The sequence below is a fragment of the Haliaeetus leucocephalus genome, unplaced genomic scaffold, assembly GCF_000737465.1.
Source record: "Haliaeetus leucocephalus isolate CR32 unplaced genomic scaffold, Haliaeetus_leucocephalus-4.0 Scaffold545, whole genome shotgun sequence".
In the NCBI taxonomy this organism is placed as follows: Eukaryota; Metazoa; Chordata; class Aves; order Accipitriformes; family Accipitridae; genus Haliaeetus; species Haliaeetus leucocephalus.
Window position 1 is genome coordinate 5196225 of NW_010972981.1, and position 17721 is coordinate 5213945.

The window sequence follows — 17721 nt, forward strand, 5'->3', positions numbered from 1 at the left end:
AAATGCAAACTTAGGAATGGGCGCAGCTTTCCTGGGTCAGGTGAGGTGTGCCTTATGGTATTGGCAATTGTAATGAAGGTGGTGGGGAACGTGGACGAACCGGGAGACTTCTACAAACAGGTGCTGCTTGCAAGAAGTAAGAGGGTCAGAAGTGTGAATACATTTGGAAATGTATTTAAGGAATTAACCTCATCTTTGCTTCCATAGCTGATGTAACATTAAAGTACAACAGGTCCCATTGACTCTTTTGGCAGAAGGGAGATATAGCCGTGTGGGGATATGCACATAAAAGGTGGCTTTTCACTAGTTTTTGGATGCCCAAGTTTTCAGACACCACTTAGTGTCAGGCAGCACTTCAAAGACACTTTGCCTCTCCCAGGGAAATAATGGTAATGCAGATACATTGACACAGGGCCAGTAAATTATTTTGGTTCCTGTGAAGCCTGAGGATTCAGGGAGGATAGGTGAGGCTCAGTCCAGGAGTCACAGCCACAGAAAAACCACTAAAAGAGGCAAACTTTTTGCATTCACCTGAAAGCCAGAAAGGGAAATAAATAAAAGACATCAGGAACTTTTTATTTTCTTCCTACAAGAGAATAACAAGTCTTGCATATAGAGAAGTAGTAGATGTTTATCTTAACTTTTTACTAAATATCTTAACTACTATCTCACATGGCATTTTTACACACAAGCTATGGAAAAAAAAAAAAAATGGTCTCGATCACACTCCTATAAAGCAGGTACAGAGATGGTGGGAAATCTGCACCCAGTCTGGAAACCAGTCAGTTCCCAATGGGGAGGACAGCCTGCCTCGGGTGCAGAAGTTTGTCTGTGATTTGCTTTTATTCAGCCCTTCTGTTAATGACTTGGATGACAGAACAAAAAGTAAACTGATTAAATTCACAGCTGACACCAAGCTGGAAGGGCTGTAAATACACTGTGGGGAAGGATTAGAATTCAAAATGCTCGTGACACGCTGGAGAAACAATAAGGGGTGGGGGAAATAAAAAAAGGGAGGTAACTCAAGACAAAGGTAAAATCCCATACTTGGCAGGAATAGCCAACTACAGAAATATAAAATGGAAACAATTGCATAGACAGTAGGTCTGCAGGAAAGGATCAGGCAAAGATCACATTATGATATAGAGAGTCATATCGTCTGCAAGACAAGGGCAGTAGTAGTCCATGCTGGTCGGCTGATGTGCTGAGGTGTTTGTGCACTTCTCTTCCAGAAAGAGGTGCACAGTCCATAGGAGAAGGTGATCTACTCAGCATAGAAGCCCACAAAAATTTAGGAGGAAATCTTAAAAGAATTGGGGCTGTTTATCTGAAAAGAGGGAAGGGCCATTGGTACAGAGTTAAACTCTCAAGGTTGCATGAGGCTGTTGCAAAGAAGAGAATAATCTGTCCCCCGTGCCCCTAGTGGATACAGCCAAAATAATGGGTTTAATCTGCAGCAAGAACCAGGCTAGAGGGAAGAAAAACCTGTAAGAGCAAGGATAGTCAAGCCATGGCTGATGGTAGATTCTTCATCAACGATGAGTTTTAAGAATGTGATAGACAAGCTTAAGTCACGATCTACATTGGTATGGTTGGGTACGGTGTCTCTAAATCCCTTTCAGACCTTAGCACAGATACAAAACAAGGAGTCATGAGTGGACACACCATCACTTTCCCAGCATTCTTTAAAACGACTTGTATTTCTTTGCACAGTTTGATTTCCTCCTCCTCTTTAACTGCACTGGGTATCCATGATAGTCCATAGCCTTCCAAATAAATTTTGGAGGTTATTTAAAGAGAACGCTGGGTTATGTTTTGTTGAAATAAAGCAAAGTGTATGCATATTGCAATATGTAAATCAAAAGAGTTTAAACTCTCTTATTCGAAATACTGTCTGATGTTTAAGTGAAAGCGGACCAATCCTTTAAATGGATAATGGAAGTTAAACTGAAATTTGTGAAGAAGGATCAGGCCAGTTTTGGGACTCAAACTTTTTGCCTGTCGAAGTATCTGTAATTCCTCCTTTCCTGCCCGCTTGCATGCCTGCTTCCTGCAGTGGCTCCTACCTGCCCTCTCTCACCTTCCTGGCATGCTCCTGAGCACAAGGATGAGCCTGGGCTTGTTCCTGTAGGAAGGGACCGAGCTTCCCCTTTTTGGTCCTGGAAAGTCCTGCTGCGTCCTACTCAAGTAGGAGGCCTCAAGTCTACCGCTGCCAAGGAGGACCTGGCAGCTGGCAGCACCCACAAACCCATCTCCCATCCCAGCAGTGACAACAGAACCATCGCAGCATACGCACGCAGAAGGCAGGGATTAACCTGTTACCAGCGGCTGTGTCTCCTTAGTACGCTAGAAGGATGGAAATATCTGAAAATCATGCTCACTTCATCTGCGATGATCATCAGACTTCCGAGACACCCGCTATTAAGTGTCATAAAAAGAGAGATCGTTCTGTATTTAGGTATCTGTACGTAACTGCTGCTCATATGTCTGACCTACTGGCCCAACCTCCCTGCGGCTCCTCAGCTTTGACTTGAAGCTACACACATCATTAAAGTTGTCCAAATATGCACAATGTGTGCAATGTGCACTTTGAAATAAAAAAAAAAATCAAGATATTTCCATTTATGGCCATTGGACAGTGAACTTGAGAAAAGTCTTGTGTTTATTTCTTGTCTCCTCTCAAACAGCAAACCCCTCTGCAGATTAATGCTATGCAGTAGAAAAGATAAACATTTAGTAAAGGATCAGGGAATTAATGCAAACACAAATAATAACGTAAATTATCTAATAATAGCTGGGTTCCATCCCTAGTTTTTACATTACATATTTATATTTTATATCCACGTGTGACAATGAAATTCTGTTAAATTAGTCTGACAGATCTAGAATGAGTTTCTGAATGCAGCTTTTTCGAAAAGTTTACTTAACAGTTCACGTCTCCCTCACTCTTATGAAATGATTTCTTCTCAAGCTATTAAAGAGGAAGAATTTCAAAAATTTTTCAAATTGGCTGATGTACAGTAGTTTGACAGTTGCATGATCTTCTGTTTTCAAGAGAAATTATACCCCCGAGAGAACAGTGTTGTTTCCTTTTTGTGTATTTATTTAACTTGATTTTTTATGGGTAATGCCCTGAAAAGTTGGAAATGCATATAGCTCTTTTGCAAGAATATTATAAATGGATGCTTATCTCATGCACTAAATATCTTTATTTCTTTAAATAGAAACACCAAGTCAAGGAACAGGAATAAGCAGGAAGAGTAAGCCTAGACCAGCGACAGATTTTCTGTCTGCTACAGCAAGATTTTTCATTTTCTTTTGTTTTTTCTCTCCTTATAGCAATTGCAAACGAGCTCCTCCACCATGATTTCTACAGGACGAGGAGCTGCCTGCCACCCGGCGCCAGCCCTGTGCTCACCACACAGGCTAAAACCGCTCAGCCCAGGACGAAGCCCCCCTCTCCTGAGCACCGGACCCCCACTAGACATTAACAGGCTGCACTGGACAACATGACAGGCAGAAAATAGCCAAAGTCTTTGCGCCTTTGCGGACGCCCTGACAGCATTTCTGCTTTCTAAATCCTGCCTGAGTCGGCAGCGCTGCTCATAGCTCTGCAGATGAAAATCAACGCTGCGGGCTTTACCCGCAGACCCGCCGGCAGCTGCTGGGACATGCCAGACGTCACGCAAGGCTGGTGCTGGGCTCGCAGGCAATTGCTGCGCGGAGCACGGACGATACCGTGCCAAACTCAACACGTGGAAGTTTTGGTGCCCTGCAGTCTCTGTACAGCAAGCCGGTAACTCCCACGCACCAACAAACGCCGGATGGCCATGCTGCTGTCTGATGACCCACCAGCGTAACTGGCTCCCTGGCTGGGACCGTGACTCAGAAATGGCAGAAATTGCCCTGAACTGAAGGAGCAGATTAGGTGCCCAAAGATCTCCACTCTGCTTCCCTCAGGCTACAAACATCCCCCTTCTTTTAGTGGCTCTCGCCTCAGCCATACGTGGAGAAAAGCAGTCAGCTCCATCACCCGCTGTGGAAGACGTAAAACCTGCATTCTCTGGGTGTCATTTTTATGGAGAATCATTCTACCATAAAATCACTGAGAGCAGATCCAACTGCTGGAGACGCAAAACAAGGCTACTGCTTGCTACAAAAGGATGCTCTCCTATGCGGTGTTTCTTCATCACATTTAACTCTATGCTGGACAAATCAAATTATGTTGAGCGGCAGGGTGATGCAATGGGATGATGACACCACAAAACAAACCCACCAACCAACCAACCCTGAAGGTCATAGCACAGATTGAGAACTTGTGAGCAGAGCCATGTATAAAGTCCATTGTAAAGTCCATGAGTAAAGCGAAGTCTGGGTTTTTTATGTCATCCAGAGGGCCTTGCAGAAGTTGTTTTGATGACTCTCTCTTGTATAGCCCAGGCAACTCCAGGACATTGCATGAAATTCAGGATACAATAGATCCTGCACAACTGGGACAAAAGCAGAGGTCTATTTTTTAAACTGGGATTGTAACACAAGTACAAGTGCACAGTCAGGTCACTGTGGGCTTTCCTCCCACTAACTGCTGTCTTCTTTAAAGGCTGTTAGCCCGTTATTCAGCACCTCTTTTTAACCAGAAAACTAAAAACATAGGCAGGGGGTAACAATAGACTTTAATGATACACCTGGCTAGTACTTAGCGACTTCCCTTTTTCAGACCCAGACTCAATGCCAAATCACCCTGGCAAGTGCATTTCTTGTAGTTATCAGCCCTTCTCCTTTTTAAAATACACCTTTCTGACAGCAGCCCAGAGCTAGTATTTCCTTTTCATTCTCTGAAGTGCAGAGCACTACAAATACATCATTTAGCTTTGCTGCAGTCCTTTCTGTCCCTTTGATCATCTCCTTTACACCCTTCTGCATTTCGGCTTCATTCCCGCATGTGCAGTACATCAAAAAAGAGCTTTGCAGCAACTACCTTGGGCTTTTCAGGGTGGTTTTTTCAGGGACAGAATCCCAGCTGGTGTAAAACAGCACAAATGCCGCTGAAGTCAGCAGCACTATTGTATTTAAGCCAGCTAAAATTCTGACCCTAGTTCCTATTTCAAAATGCCTTATAATTCAACTAAAGCTTTAAAATTCTTTTCCTGGAGTACTAAGTGCTGGTTTGGAAATTTCCTTGCAGAAGTGTTAGACTCAATTGCAGTCCATTACTTCATGACTCAAGGAGTAAACCATGAATGATGCTCCTTGCTTCCTTCCATTCATCATATCCCCTTAAAAAATGGTTTATTATGCTAAGAAATAGTTTTTCTAATAGTACCTAGGCTGGACAGTTGCTTCTTGCATTTTACAAACTTAAACCACCCTCCTTTGCATTTGGCTAGTTGTTAGCTGAACATTTTTTGCATGTGATTATAAAACATTTTACTTCTTTCAAATGCTTTAAAACCGAGCAATTTCATAGTATTACCATGTCGCAAGTCTGGATTTCCCCAGCTCAGAGACTGCCAATGAAAGAACTTGGGAAAGGCTGCAAAGGAGGTAGTGTTAGGCTTGGGGTGATGGGCAATCCTGGCTCTTGGTCTTAGAGTTCAGCTTCCACTGAGCACTGTATGGTTCCCATGAACACAGTAATCTGAACAACTCATAAATACCCTGAAGAAAAGAAATACTAGTCGTCCTAATTCATAGATTAGGAACTGAAACCCAGGGCTAAAGTAACACGTCAATATCCCAAGCAGAACTTAACTCTGTATTTCCAGTCCCTGGCTAATGATCCAAGCAGTGGACACCCCTTTAGCTCTACTCTTCTTCATACAGAAAGAAAAAGAATCAGCTTCCAGATGACTGAGTGTCTCAGATCTGATGTAGAACAGGATAGCAGGAAGATTAACACATACAATTTTACCATTCCAGAAGCTGACAGTCCCATTCCTTACCCAGCTGGCAGGAAACATGAACTGGGAAAAAGGATTTTCTTTGCAATTTTCTCGAGTTGAGAATTGTTCCTGAGTAATAAGAGCTACTCTTTTCTCTCTACAGAAATCTCAGCCTGTTAAATTGCTCTTGTGACGGCTGAATCCACACTTCAGCTACAGCAGTGGGAAGCGCTGCAGGCAGGGCAATGCCCTCAAGAGGAGAGCATTTCTCAGTTCACGGGATGATGAAACACATGTGAACTCTCCGTGCTCCAGCCAGCTTCTGGGAAACCATTTCTCTGTGCCTCGGTCTGATGTTGCACTCACTGCCTCAGTACTGCTTACTTCTCTCTTTGGAAAAAAATCACTGCTGTCTCAAAAAAAGAAGAAAAAATGACTTCAGTGGAGCAGATAAGTTGGCAAGTGAAGTTGCAGACGGTAGCCCTAAAACTTTACAGAGAAGCATCATTGAAATGTACCTCGACATCTGACAGTTTGAATTGTGCCCTTCAGGTTTTAAAACCACAGAAACTTTGGTATACATCCATGTGGAACAGTTCATGCTGCTCAAGCACCACTTTCAATTTTGGCTAATAAAGAAATAAAAAAGCAAACCAGCTCCATGACAACCAGCACGTAAGTGAGCGAACTGCCCAACTGTGCCTTAATAAAGCTCCCTCTCGCTGCACGGCATGTTAAGGTCGCTTGTTTTAGATAAGCACATGAAGTCATCAAAAAGAAGATTAATTTAAAAGCTTGCTAACTTTTTTCCTTTTTTTTTGGAATGTCAGTGAGGACTGAGAGCCAGACTAACAAAGTAACCAAGAAAGGACAAAGTGTTCACCCTGCCCAAAATGAAAATGCCTACGACTTCTTCCCCCCTCCCACGGTTCTCCCGGTGACGCCCTCCCCTGAGCCAGCGTTACCTAACTTTTGCACAAACACGCAGTTCCCGCAAGCATCAACTTCAAACAGCTCTGGCTTTCTGTCTGATCACATCTCTGTTGAGGGGAGCAGAGGCAAAGAGCTACTACTGAGGCGTTCTGCAACTCTGCAAGGTAATCAACTGGTTGCATTTTTACTTTTCATTTGTAATGCCTAACCAGTGGTTAAGTAGATTGACCAAAAAAAGCCTCTTGGCAAACTGTCTTGCTGGAATTTCTAGCAGGAGGAAAGTCTCAATACAAACTAAAAAATAGATTAAACAATGCTTTGGCTTACTTGCTTCCTGCAGGGAAAAAGAAGCAGTTTTTAAGATCAAGATCTAGCGTAAAATATAAAATCACTAGCATTTTAGTCATGGGTGTCAGTTGTATGTGTTTAAACATGCATATGCATTCTGACTTAGTTTCAATTCATCACATTAGACAGATTTAGAAAGCAGCAGTCGACCGGGACCATGCTCCAGCTGTTTTGCTCAGCACTGCCACAGGCTGCATGCCTTCCTCCGCTGCCATACTGCTGAAAAAAGCCCTTAATTCTTTGTAGCTTCTTGTACCTTTTGCAGGCTCTGAATTGCCAAGATGCTTCTGCTTCTTTCTCTGGTCACTGGGCTTGCCCTGTCTGCCTCTGGTGTCATGACAGCCAAAGAAACCGATCCAAGCCAAGAGTCATTTCATGACATACAGAAAAAAGTGAACGACCTCTGGCAGAATTTGCTCCACCCAGTAATGCCTGGTAATGAGACTGATGGGATGATTTACGCCACTTGTGAAATGAAACCCAGCTCCAAAATAGATGCTGACAAGCCACAAGTGACTGGACAAGTCTTATTCAGACAGCATTACTCACATGGAAGATTAGAAGCCATTTTTTACTTGGATGGGTTTCCGTTGGATAATAATCAATCTGGTAGAGCTATACATATCCACGAGCTTGGGGATCTCAGCAACGGCTGTGATTCTACAGAAGGACATTATAACCCTTTCGGTGTGAATCACCCCCGTCACCCAGGGGATTTTGGCAACTTTTTTCCTAAAGAAGGCAAAATCAGAAAATACAAAACAAATCTCTTTGCCACTATGTTTGGTCCATATTCCATCATGGGCAGATCCGTTGTGATCCATGAGCAGGAAGACGACATGGGCAAGGGCAACAATAAGGCCAGTTTGGAAAATGGAAATGCTGGGAAACGTTTGGCTTGCTGCGTGATTGGGATATGCAACAAGAACTTGTGGGAAGACAAACTGTCTGAGGTTACAGACAAGAAGAAGAGAGGGCTCAACAAACGACCATAGAACCAGGCTTATGTGAAGATCAACAAGCTGGTTACAGCCTGGGCAGCACAAAGTAGCTTAGGCTGTGCCACTGGCCACTAAGATACACGGCTAAAGGATTCCCATTTCCATTTGCTTGCTCCTCTCAGAAATGCGTATCACTTTGTAGAGCCTCCTTTCTGTAAGCCCATCAATAAAAAGAGCATCAACTCAACCTCGTGATGTATTTTCTTGAAAAGATTCCCTTTTATGCAGTTTGGGAGCTGAATGCATGTAAGGAAGAGTGCTAACGGAGCTGGCTGATAGTCTGTAAAGAGCCTGTGCACTGTAAGGGGCTCTTAAGGGATCACAAGTTAGATACTAAAGGAAAAAAAAGTTAATATGGATAAGTAAGAAACTGCTTCTCATTAGATGCTATCCTGTATTTAGCTGCAAATCTGAAAGGCAAAAAGATCTCTGTGCTTTCAACAGTGTTGGGTGTTGTGTTGCAAGACCTGGATAATGGAATTCCCCTAAAAATAAAGGAAAGTACAGACATTTCTGTTTTAAACTTTAGATCCATTACATTATTCTACTTGTATTTTCAGGTTTTACTCACAAACACGTATAAGCTTCTTATCTATTTTAACTTGTCCACATGGCTATAGCTAAGTCACACTGTTTACATCTGAATGCAGACTTAAAAGAAATATTCCCATTTACCACCACTCCCCAGCAAAAATTCCCTAAAGCTTCTAGTTTGTGCCTGTTAGTAACTAAGTTGTATACAAAAGTTTTAATGCTGCTTAGATGATGATAAATTTAGCAGACCAGAGATAAATATTATTTTCAAAGCCAAAAAATACTGAGTGTGTTTCTTCATACAAAAATGTAGGAAGTAAATCAGTCAATTTACGCTGGGAGAAGTGACAGTGAAAAGATTTAAGTCAGATAATTTTCAGACTTAAAACTCTCACTCAGTAAAGCTTTACTTTCTTAATTTAACACAACTCACTGAAAACACTAAAACACTACCTCATGACTATCATTCATCTGATACTGGGAAGAGAAAAGGGAACAAGCAGGTAGAACAAGCGTATCAGGAAATGTTTTTATTAAAGATGACAAAATGTATGTTGTGCAGTTAATCCAGGCAGCAACAAAAGATTTCAAATAAATTAAACTGCGTATTTTAGAAAGTAAAGCTACAAAACAGAAGCTGGTAAACAAAATCCTATCTTTTAGAAATGTAGCAGACTTTCAACTTAATCTCAGTTAAGATTTTGAAATACATTCCTGAGCTCATATGGATTAAAGAAATTCCACTGTCTTTATTATACAAATTTCCATATGCTTAAAAATAGTCTCACTTAGAAAAGAAGCAGCATTCTAAAAGATGCTTCTTAATCTGTCATTTTCACACACTTATTTTACAAATTCAGTGATCATTGTTTTTCAAATAACCACAACATCGTAGTTTCAAATGAAATCCTTCTCACAGATAATACATTAATTCACTTTTAGGTGAGACAACCTCCTTAAAATCAGTTTGCGAAATGCATCTTCCCCATACCCCTGCCACAACATTCCCTTCCCAGTTTGCTTCCCCAGAGCCCAACACCAAAACCACTTATATGTATGGATGCAATTCCTGCATTTCTAAAGTCCTAGAAAAAGGGAACACATTTCTAAAAAAAACCCCCAAACCAACCAACCAAACCCACCCCATCCCCCCAAAACCTAAAGTAGTGCTGATTCCACAACAAAACAATTAATTTACTGGGAAAAAAAATCATCATTCTAATAGCACAACAACATCAATTAAAGCAATATCCAAGGAAGATACTGACAAGAATATTCAATTAGTTAGCACATAGCGCAGCAAAGACGTCTTACTTCTACAAGTCTCCTGGCTTTGAAGTCTTGTCTTCCTGGGAAAAGGCTAAAAACATAGCTAGAATACACATTCACCAGAGCAGAAAGGAGAGGGACAGTATTGCAGCAGTGATATAGCACTAAAAATGATGTTTCCAGATATCGCACTGGAATTTAATGATTGCAAAGATATAAAAATGGCATCAAAGAGGGAGAATGGTGTGAGGATAATTACCAAGATGTCCTAATTGTTGGGTTGTACATCTCTATTTTCTCACAGAAAAAACATACTAAAAAGAATCAATGAATGAGGCACTAAAAAGCTGTTGGTCCAGCACTGCTTCTACCTGCTCAAATTTTTGCACCAAGCTCTTCATTAATTAATAGCATTAACTGGCTGTTAAGGGAGCAGGAGCAAAATGCTAACTCACACAACTGTGGGTCAGGAAAGACACAGGACAGGGAAACAATATAACACCCTCAACACTTCTGAGCTCAGCTACATGATATCTTGACCTTCTTATTTGCTTGCCTCAGTTCTGACTGCATTGATATTTAGCTCTGCGCAGGATTAGTCTGTGAAAGATGGAAAAGAATACATCTTGAATAAAATGCTACTTCATGTGACATTCAAGCATTAAAGGAAAAAATCCTGCCACATTCTCCTGGAGATTTCAGTTTCTGCAGCTATTTCTCTTCTGACTTGTCAGTACTGTCATATAAATGAGTCAATAATCCAGTCAGTTACAATTAATGGGAACAGCATAACAATCTTTCAAATACTTAAGCTCTTCTTGGTTTTTCAGGTGCTGAGGAACTTAAGTGGTGATCAGGGTAATGAAAGAAAGACTTTTTACTGCTTCATGTCCCTAATACACTTAAATATACAGATGTTTTTTGTTCCTAAGGGCTGCTGCTTAGTTCAGTGAAATGCTGCAATGTCAAATTACCTTTAAAGAGAAAGGAAACATCTTTGAAGAGCAGTGCAAGTATGGCTTTATTGCCTGCAGACAGACACAGAAAGGGTTACACAAATGCACCTGCTAGGGAAAACACATGAGAACAGAGACAAGCCACATTTTTCACCTTCCCACTATCATTCCTTATATTTATATGTAATAATTTACATGCAGCTTTTCTTCTGCTGAATACAAACTGTTCATGGACTCTGACACCTTGATTATGGCAGCACCTGCTAGCTCATCTTCCATATACAGAAGAGTTTGTCAGTATTGCTAATATAAACTCTGTTTATTCAGTAGCTGACAAGTGGGCTGTAAAAATTTGCAGCTGGCAGTTATTTGTCAAAGAAGGACTCAATCTGGGAGGGATTTTCCTTTTTATTAGTAGTATTTTATTAAATTTGGTTTAATTCTCTCTGATTGGTTTCAAGTTCTAGGAGTGAGAAATGAACATTTACAGACAATTAGGTCCCAAGCCAGCAGAAAAATTGCCTTGACGGCTGCTGGCCCATAGAAGCTTCGCAGCTGCAGAGACTATTCCTTATGCTACAAACAGGAGAGCAAAGACATGCCTCTCCTTCTCCAACAGCTGCTAACTTCAACATGAAGTATTCCCTTGTTGCTGCCTTCCTAGGAGCAGAGTGGCACAGCTCCAGCATTAGGAGCGAGCTAGGGAATGACACAGCAGCCTCCCTTTTCCCCAGTTATTATAGGAGTGCTTTCCTATGACTAAACATCAACAAGGGAAGAAGTTTAAGAAAGCGGCAACAATGCAAATAAACCTTCTACCACACCACAGACTGGTGAAATGAGGAGGAAAGGAACAGTTATCCTTAATTCCAAAACATAAGAAAATAAAAAAGACACAGATTCCTTTAAAAAGGAGGGCACAGATAGAGTAGGCTGAAATCTACCACCCGATACTCAGCCCAAGGGCTGTTCCAGCTCCTGTAAGTTGAGGAATGCAATTTCAGTAACTGAGAGAGCCAAGAAGGTGGACAGCGCATCACTGGTTCTCCTCTTGCTGTTCTCCTTGCTTTGGAACAGCATTACCGTTTCTCACAGAAAGACTTCTGGCTTCTCTGATGATGTTTCCTTCAGAGCTTCATTAAATTGGGTTCTCAGCGTCTGGTGAAATAACTCCCTGCATTTTCATGAGATGAGCTGGGAGAGGGAAGGAAAAATTTCATACAGTTGAGAAGATATAAAGGTTTGTAATGAGAGAACTATATACATGCAGGGATGGTTTTCAGAAACTTCCTATAAGGGAATAGTGATTTTATTCTAAGGATGTACTTACAGTCACTATATGTAAAGAGAAACTGAACACAGCCTGAGAAACAAGCAAAAGCTTGCAGCCTTAAGATGCTTCTCAATTTATCGTTCCAAATTTTTCATCCTTGGAAGACACTTCTAACCATTAAAATACAGTCCAGCACTAGGACCACACATGTTACAGAAGCCTAGTGATAACATGATAAATCATTATCATTGGTTTCTTTGCTACACTAATGTAAATTACATCAATCTATGTAGAAACTTCAAATCATTACAAAAAACCAACACAATTAAACCTCATCACTAATTCTCTCCCTTACATAATTTACATTTTTGGTACACTGTAGCCAAAACTAACAGAAAAACACCTTTATTAGACAAATATTAACAGTTCAATGTAAAAATCAACCCTACGGCACACTGTTTCCCTGATCATATTCGCAGCAGCACAGACACTGCAAAAGGATTACAGTAAGATGCTCGAGGGCCTGGATTTCATACCTCAAGCCAAACTGTTATCCAAATATTCACAGTTTTCAGCAGGATCAGATGGTTTCTTGTTTTCAGATTCAGGGAGCTCCTCAAAGCTGTTGTTTGTGTGTGCAGTTGTAACACTGAGCCCTCCATGCCTTCCAGGGTCCTCAGTATGCACCTCATCCATGGTGCTGCTATTTCGATCCCCTCTTTCATTTGGAATTTCACAATCGCTCTCTGAGGTTTTGTCATTGTCTTTCAGGGCCTCAGTTTCAGCTGTTTGTTCATTCTCTGAGTTTGAGGGATCTGTGGGGTTGGATGGGTCAGGGCTGGAAAGTGGGAACTCTCCCTCAGATGAACCGTTAAGCTCTGCTCCAACCACCCTCTTCTGCTCCCCTGCAGAAGTGCCTGCTCTTTTCCCTTCCAGTTCTGCAACTGCCTGCTCTGTCAGCTTAATTATCTGACTTCCAAGCTTGTTTATTTCTTCTTCCTCAGAAGGTAGTTGGGGTAATGAAGGATAAAAATGTTTAGTTTGGTTTCTGTTATTTAAGTTTGTTCCCTCTGGAGCCAGGGACGCACTTGCAACAGCACAAGTTTCAGCACGTTCTCCCTTCTGTTCTGCTGAAAGAGAAATGGAATAGCAAGATGCTCTAGTGAGTCACAGGTATTTATGATATATCTCACCTGAAGACCATCACCACCAGTGCCAGACCACAGAGAAATTCACCTCAGTAAGTAATTTCTAAGAGTGATTCCCTACCGCATCCCAGGCCCGTTTCTTAGATGATAAGCAATCAACACTAAGTTTCTTGCTGGATCTGGCCCTGTTTTGGAGCCTGTCTTTCCCTAACACCAACAACTCTAACAGTCATAGTGGATACTGTACTGTAGAACAGCAGGGTCATTTTTTTTCAGAGGAATATAAACTCTAAGCAATGCACTCAGCTACAGAAATTTTTGGCACAGCTTAACATTAATCCCCACATCGCTACCACCTTCAGGGGTTAACACAAGCTCCATTTATTTGGAGCTTTTCACAGGCTTTCCTCTAATAATGAAGTTTCATTATTGGTCCTGCAACATTTTTCCTAACATAAAAGATAATTCTTATTTGGGCAACAGCATAAAACAAAGCAGCAGTGGAAGGATTTTAAATATACCGTTATACCAAAAGGCAAACACTGAACAAAGTGTCAGAATAGAGAAAACAGCAATGTGTAAACACACAGCTTTGTCAAAGAGAGAGAATTTGTCCTCATCTCAGTTAAGGACAAAAAGCCTCATTGAAAATAAGCGTGTGAAGTCAAGTAAGAAAAATTAGGAAATGCCAGAAGTATAGCTGCATTGACAGCTTAAAACGACTCTTGTCATGCAGATGCATTACCTTTTAGTATGTGAGCATTTACACTATTTCTCCCACAAGAATCCTGCCTCATGCAATGCACAGGACAGCCTGGCTGCAGGGACGGACCAGAGCTACACAATACAGAAGCCTACAGTCTCTATCAGACCGGCCTCATTTGCAATTTGGGAGCTACCGAGTGAGTGAGACAAGGGTTGGCATGAAGGGAACAGACACTCTTACTACCATTAAGGAAGCTAGGAATGCTACTCTGAAGAGCTGGAATTTAAGTTATGTGGAAAAGGCAGGGATAAATTAATTTTCAAAAGGTGATCACCCACTGGATCTAATCCTCATTATCTGAGCACTCAGCTGGAAACCTAGGAGCTTGTTTTGCAGTACTGCTCTGCTCCTGTTGTATATCTGAACACACATACTCAAAGTGCTCCAAAAAGAGCCAAAACTTATGTACCTCAAATTGGCACTCGAAATTAGCAGGCACTCTACCTTACTCTTTGTGTACCTCAGTTTCTCCCCTCTGCAGTGGGATAACACCATCCCATCACCTTGCTGCAATTTTCTGAAGATAAGTTGTTTCAAAGCACTGTATCACCAGAGAAAAGTTCATAGAAAAACAGTACTTTTGTCTTCAGGGAATGCTTGAAATAGCACACAGGCAATACAGCAGGAACAATGCATTTGACAATGAAGAGGGAAAAAACCCAAATAGCTGTTCATTAGCAGCTGTGATGCTCAAGTACAGTCTATCCCACCACACTATCCGTCCTGTGCATTGGATAAAATGAGATTTGGTGGCAGAAGACAGTCTTTAATTCATATGATTACACTATGTCATTATGCATTTTAACACAGGAACTGCACAGTATATCCTACAGATTTCTACCATCCAGCTTAACTGAAACAATGATAACAAGTACAGACTAAAACAGGCCTTGATGAGACCAGGGTAAGCAGATAGATTAGATAAAAAAAGCCTGAAAAAGTCCTCTGATTACCTGTAGATCTAGCTAGAACAACACTTGATGTATAACAGAAAGTTCTGATAAAGAATGTATGTTAGTGCAAAAGCTAAAAACATTTCCTGGGCCAAACAGGCACCAAATATCAATGGTACTATTTAAAGGAACTATACCTGACCAACATGACGTCAGGCCTAGTATTTAAAAATACTGTCCTGGTTTCAGCTGGGATAGAGTTAATTGTCTTCCTAGTAGCTGGTATAGTGTTATGTTTTGAATTAGGTATGAGAAGAATGTTGATAACACACTGATGTTTTCAGTTGTTGCTAAGTAATGTTTAGTCTGAAGTCAAGGATTTTTCAGCTTCTCATGCCCAGCCAGCAGGAAGGCTAGAGGGGCACAAGAAGTTGGGAGGGGACACAGCCAGGGCACCTGACCCAAAGTGGCCAACGGGGTATTCCATACCATGGGATGTCACATCTAGTATATAAACTGGGGGGAGTGGGGTTGGGGGGAATTGCTGCTTGGGGACTAACTGGGCATCAGTCAGCAGGTGGTGAGCAATTGCACTGTACATCATTTGTACATTCCAATCTTTTTATTACTACTGTTGTCATTTTATTAGTGTTATCATTATTGGTTTCTTCTTTTCTGTTCTATTAAACTGTTCTTATCTCAAGCCACGAGTTTCACGTCTTTTCTCGATCCTCTTCCCCATCCCACTGGGTGAGGGGCGGGGGGGAAGCAAGTGAGCGTCTGCGTGGTGCTTAGTTGCTGGCTGGGGTTAAACCACGACACATATGTAAGAATTTCATTGCTATTCTGCTTAATCAACTGTTTTCACTCAAGTATCATTCAAGTAACAGGAAAAGAAAGTGGTTTTGTTTTTATTTCTGGAATACTTTTAAACCAAGGGCATACTCGCTTGGTAAATGAAGGCAGGTGAACACATTCCTATGTTCTTCCCAGCTGCCAAGCTCCCCCAGATTTTGAAGGTACACTGTATAGATGAAAAATTGCAATATGCACCAAGCTTCTAAAACTCAACAGCAGACAGTCATTCTCTCTTCAGAGTGGCACAAAAGGTGACTCAGTGTATCACTCCCATATAGCTGCTGACTGCAGGGAAGCTGTGTGACTCCAAGCAGAGGGACATGCCCTACAGCTGAAAACACACTGCTTCTTTTCCAGGCTTTGAAGGAAGATGGCAGCCCCAAACATCCTCCAGAAAAAGAAGAAGTTACTGTTGCTCCAGCTACTGCTAGAAGCTATGGTGTTCCCTGCACAGCTGGTAGTATATATGTGCTCATCTATGTCACTGAAAAGTTGGCCCAGTTTATTTAAACTATCACAGAGGTGAGTTTTGTCTGAGTTCTCACTGCAGGTTGTCAGGTATACTGGACCACATGCAACAGGAAAAATCAAGCTGTTTGTGCAGGCAGAACAGTAATTTCTTAAACTACTCCAGTTTAATGACAAGATTTCTGTGATTGATCTTGGCTCTTTTACAGTTATGGGATGGGGAGGAGGAAAGAGGGTGAAGACCTCCTGGGAGCTGATTCTTCCCATGACTGCCACAGGCCTAATCCTCGTCTGCTTTCTCCCCTCCAAGGCTGTTTTCTTCTACTCTTCCCCTGCCTAGCTCTTTGCTCCTGCCCTATATCTCTTTGTTTATCTCTGCCCATTTCTCATCCACCTTTCAATCTTTTTTATCACACCTTGCTTTCACTGTCAGCATTTTGATTCCTTGCTCCTGTGCTCTGACCTCTGCTCAGCCAGATGCAGGTCCCCCCTCACTCAGACTTCCTTCGACTCTGTCAATCCCCATTTACTCTAGTCTCCCCATCACTTGAGATTCCTGATCTCAGCCTTCCTTTCCTCTCTGCTCCAAGTTTTGCTCCCTCTAGACGGTGCAGGCAGAGTTTTACCAGTGTTGGTGGCACAAAGCAAGCTTAACAGAATCATTGGTTTGGTTTTTGTTGTTTTTAGCAGATGAGATTTGAAAGTGAATGATTTAGAATGGGGTGGAAACACCAGCCTGTTTTCTCAGGGTGGAAACCTTTTCCCCAGATTTCAAATTCCTTTCAATTATACATATACTAAATGCTTGCATGTTTAAAAAAAAAAACAAACAAAACCAAACACCAAAACCAAAGGAAAAAACCCACAAAACCCACATGGTCATCAGAATTTAACACAAAAAACTGACTTGGCTGACTTTACAAAAATCAGCTGAAGTAGAAAACACAGCATGGAAAGCTTCAGCCCAGAGCTAAATTTTGGCAGTGTTACAAAGCAACAGAAACAGGGTCTGATGAGATTTGACAGGCAGCTTTAATCAAAACTGTAATACCAACCTCACCTAGGACAAATAAGTAAAAGAAAGAGCATAATGCCACCAAGTAAATACTTTTAGTAACTGCAGATTTAATTAAAAAACAATGATTAAGGAGGCAAAAAAAATGAATATTTATGAGTTATTCTTACTCATTGGAGAACCATTCACTATAGTTTCACTTCTTATTTTTAGCAAAAATATCAGCTGATCAAGATTATAAAAAACGATCGGTCTGGCTGTCAAGTTTTATCAGATGATGACATGGATAATAAAGTAAAAATTAAGCCACAATCTATTTAGTTTTAGGACTAACAAATAAATAGTTTATGATGTTTCATGGTTAGCTGAGTAAGATC

At 41.4% G+C, this 17721-nt stretch overlaps 2 protein-coding genes across 2 annotated transcripts in view; one reads left to right on the forward strand and one right to left on the reverse strand.

Annotated features, from left to right (window-relative positions):
- The first annotated feature begins 7430 nt into the window (after positions 1-7430).
- Positions 7431-8158, forward strand: SOD3 (superoxide dismutase 3, extracellular). The gene has a single exon (XM_010576856.1). The coding sequence runs from the start codon at positions 7445-7447 to the stop codon at positions 8156-8158; it is 714 nt and encodes a 237-aa protein (XP_010575158.1). The 5' UTR covers positions 7431-7444.
- Positions 8159-11870: 3712 nt separating this feature from the next.
- Positions 11871-17721, reverse strand: part of CCDC149 (coiled-coil domain containing 149) — a 53912-nt gene continuing 48061 nt past the window's right edge. The window contains exons 13-14 of the mRNA XM_010576891.1: positions 12733-13326; positions 11871-12117 (exon numbers count right to left, since the gene is read on the reverse strand). Of these exons, the coding sequence (XP_010575193.1) occupies positions 12734-13326 (593 nt within the window). The 3' untranslated portion in view covers positions 11871-12117; position 12733. The remainder of the gene's footprint in view (positions 12118-12732; positions 13327-17721) is intronic.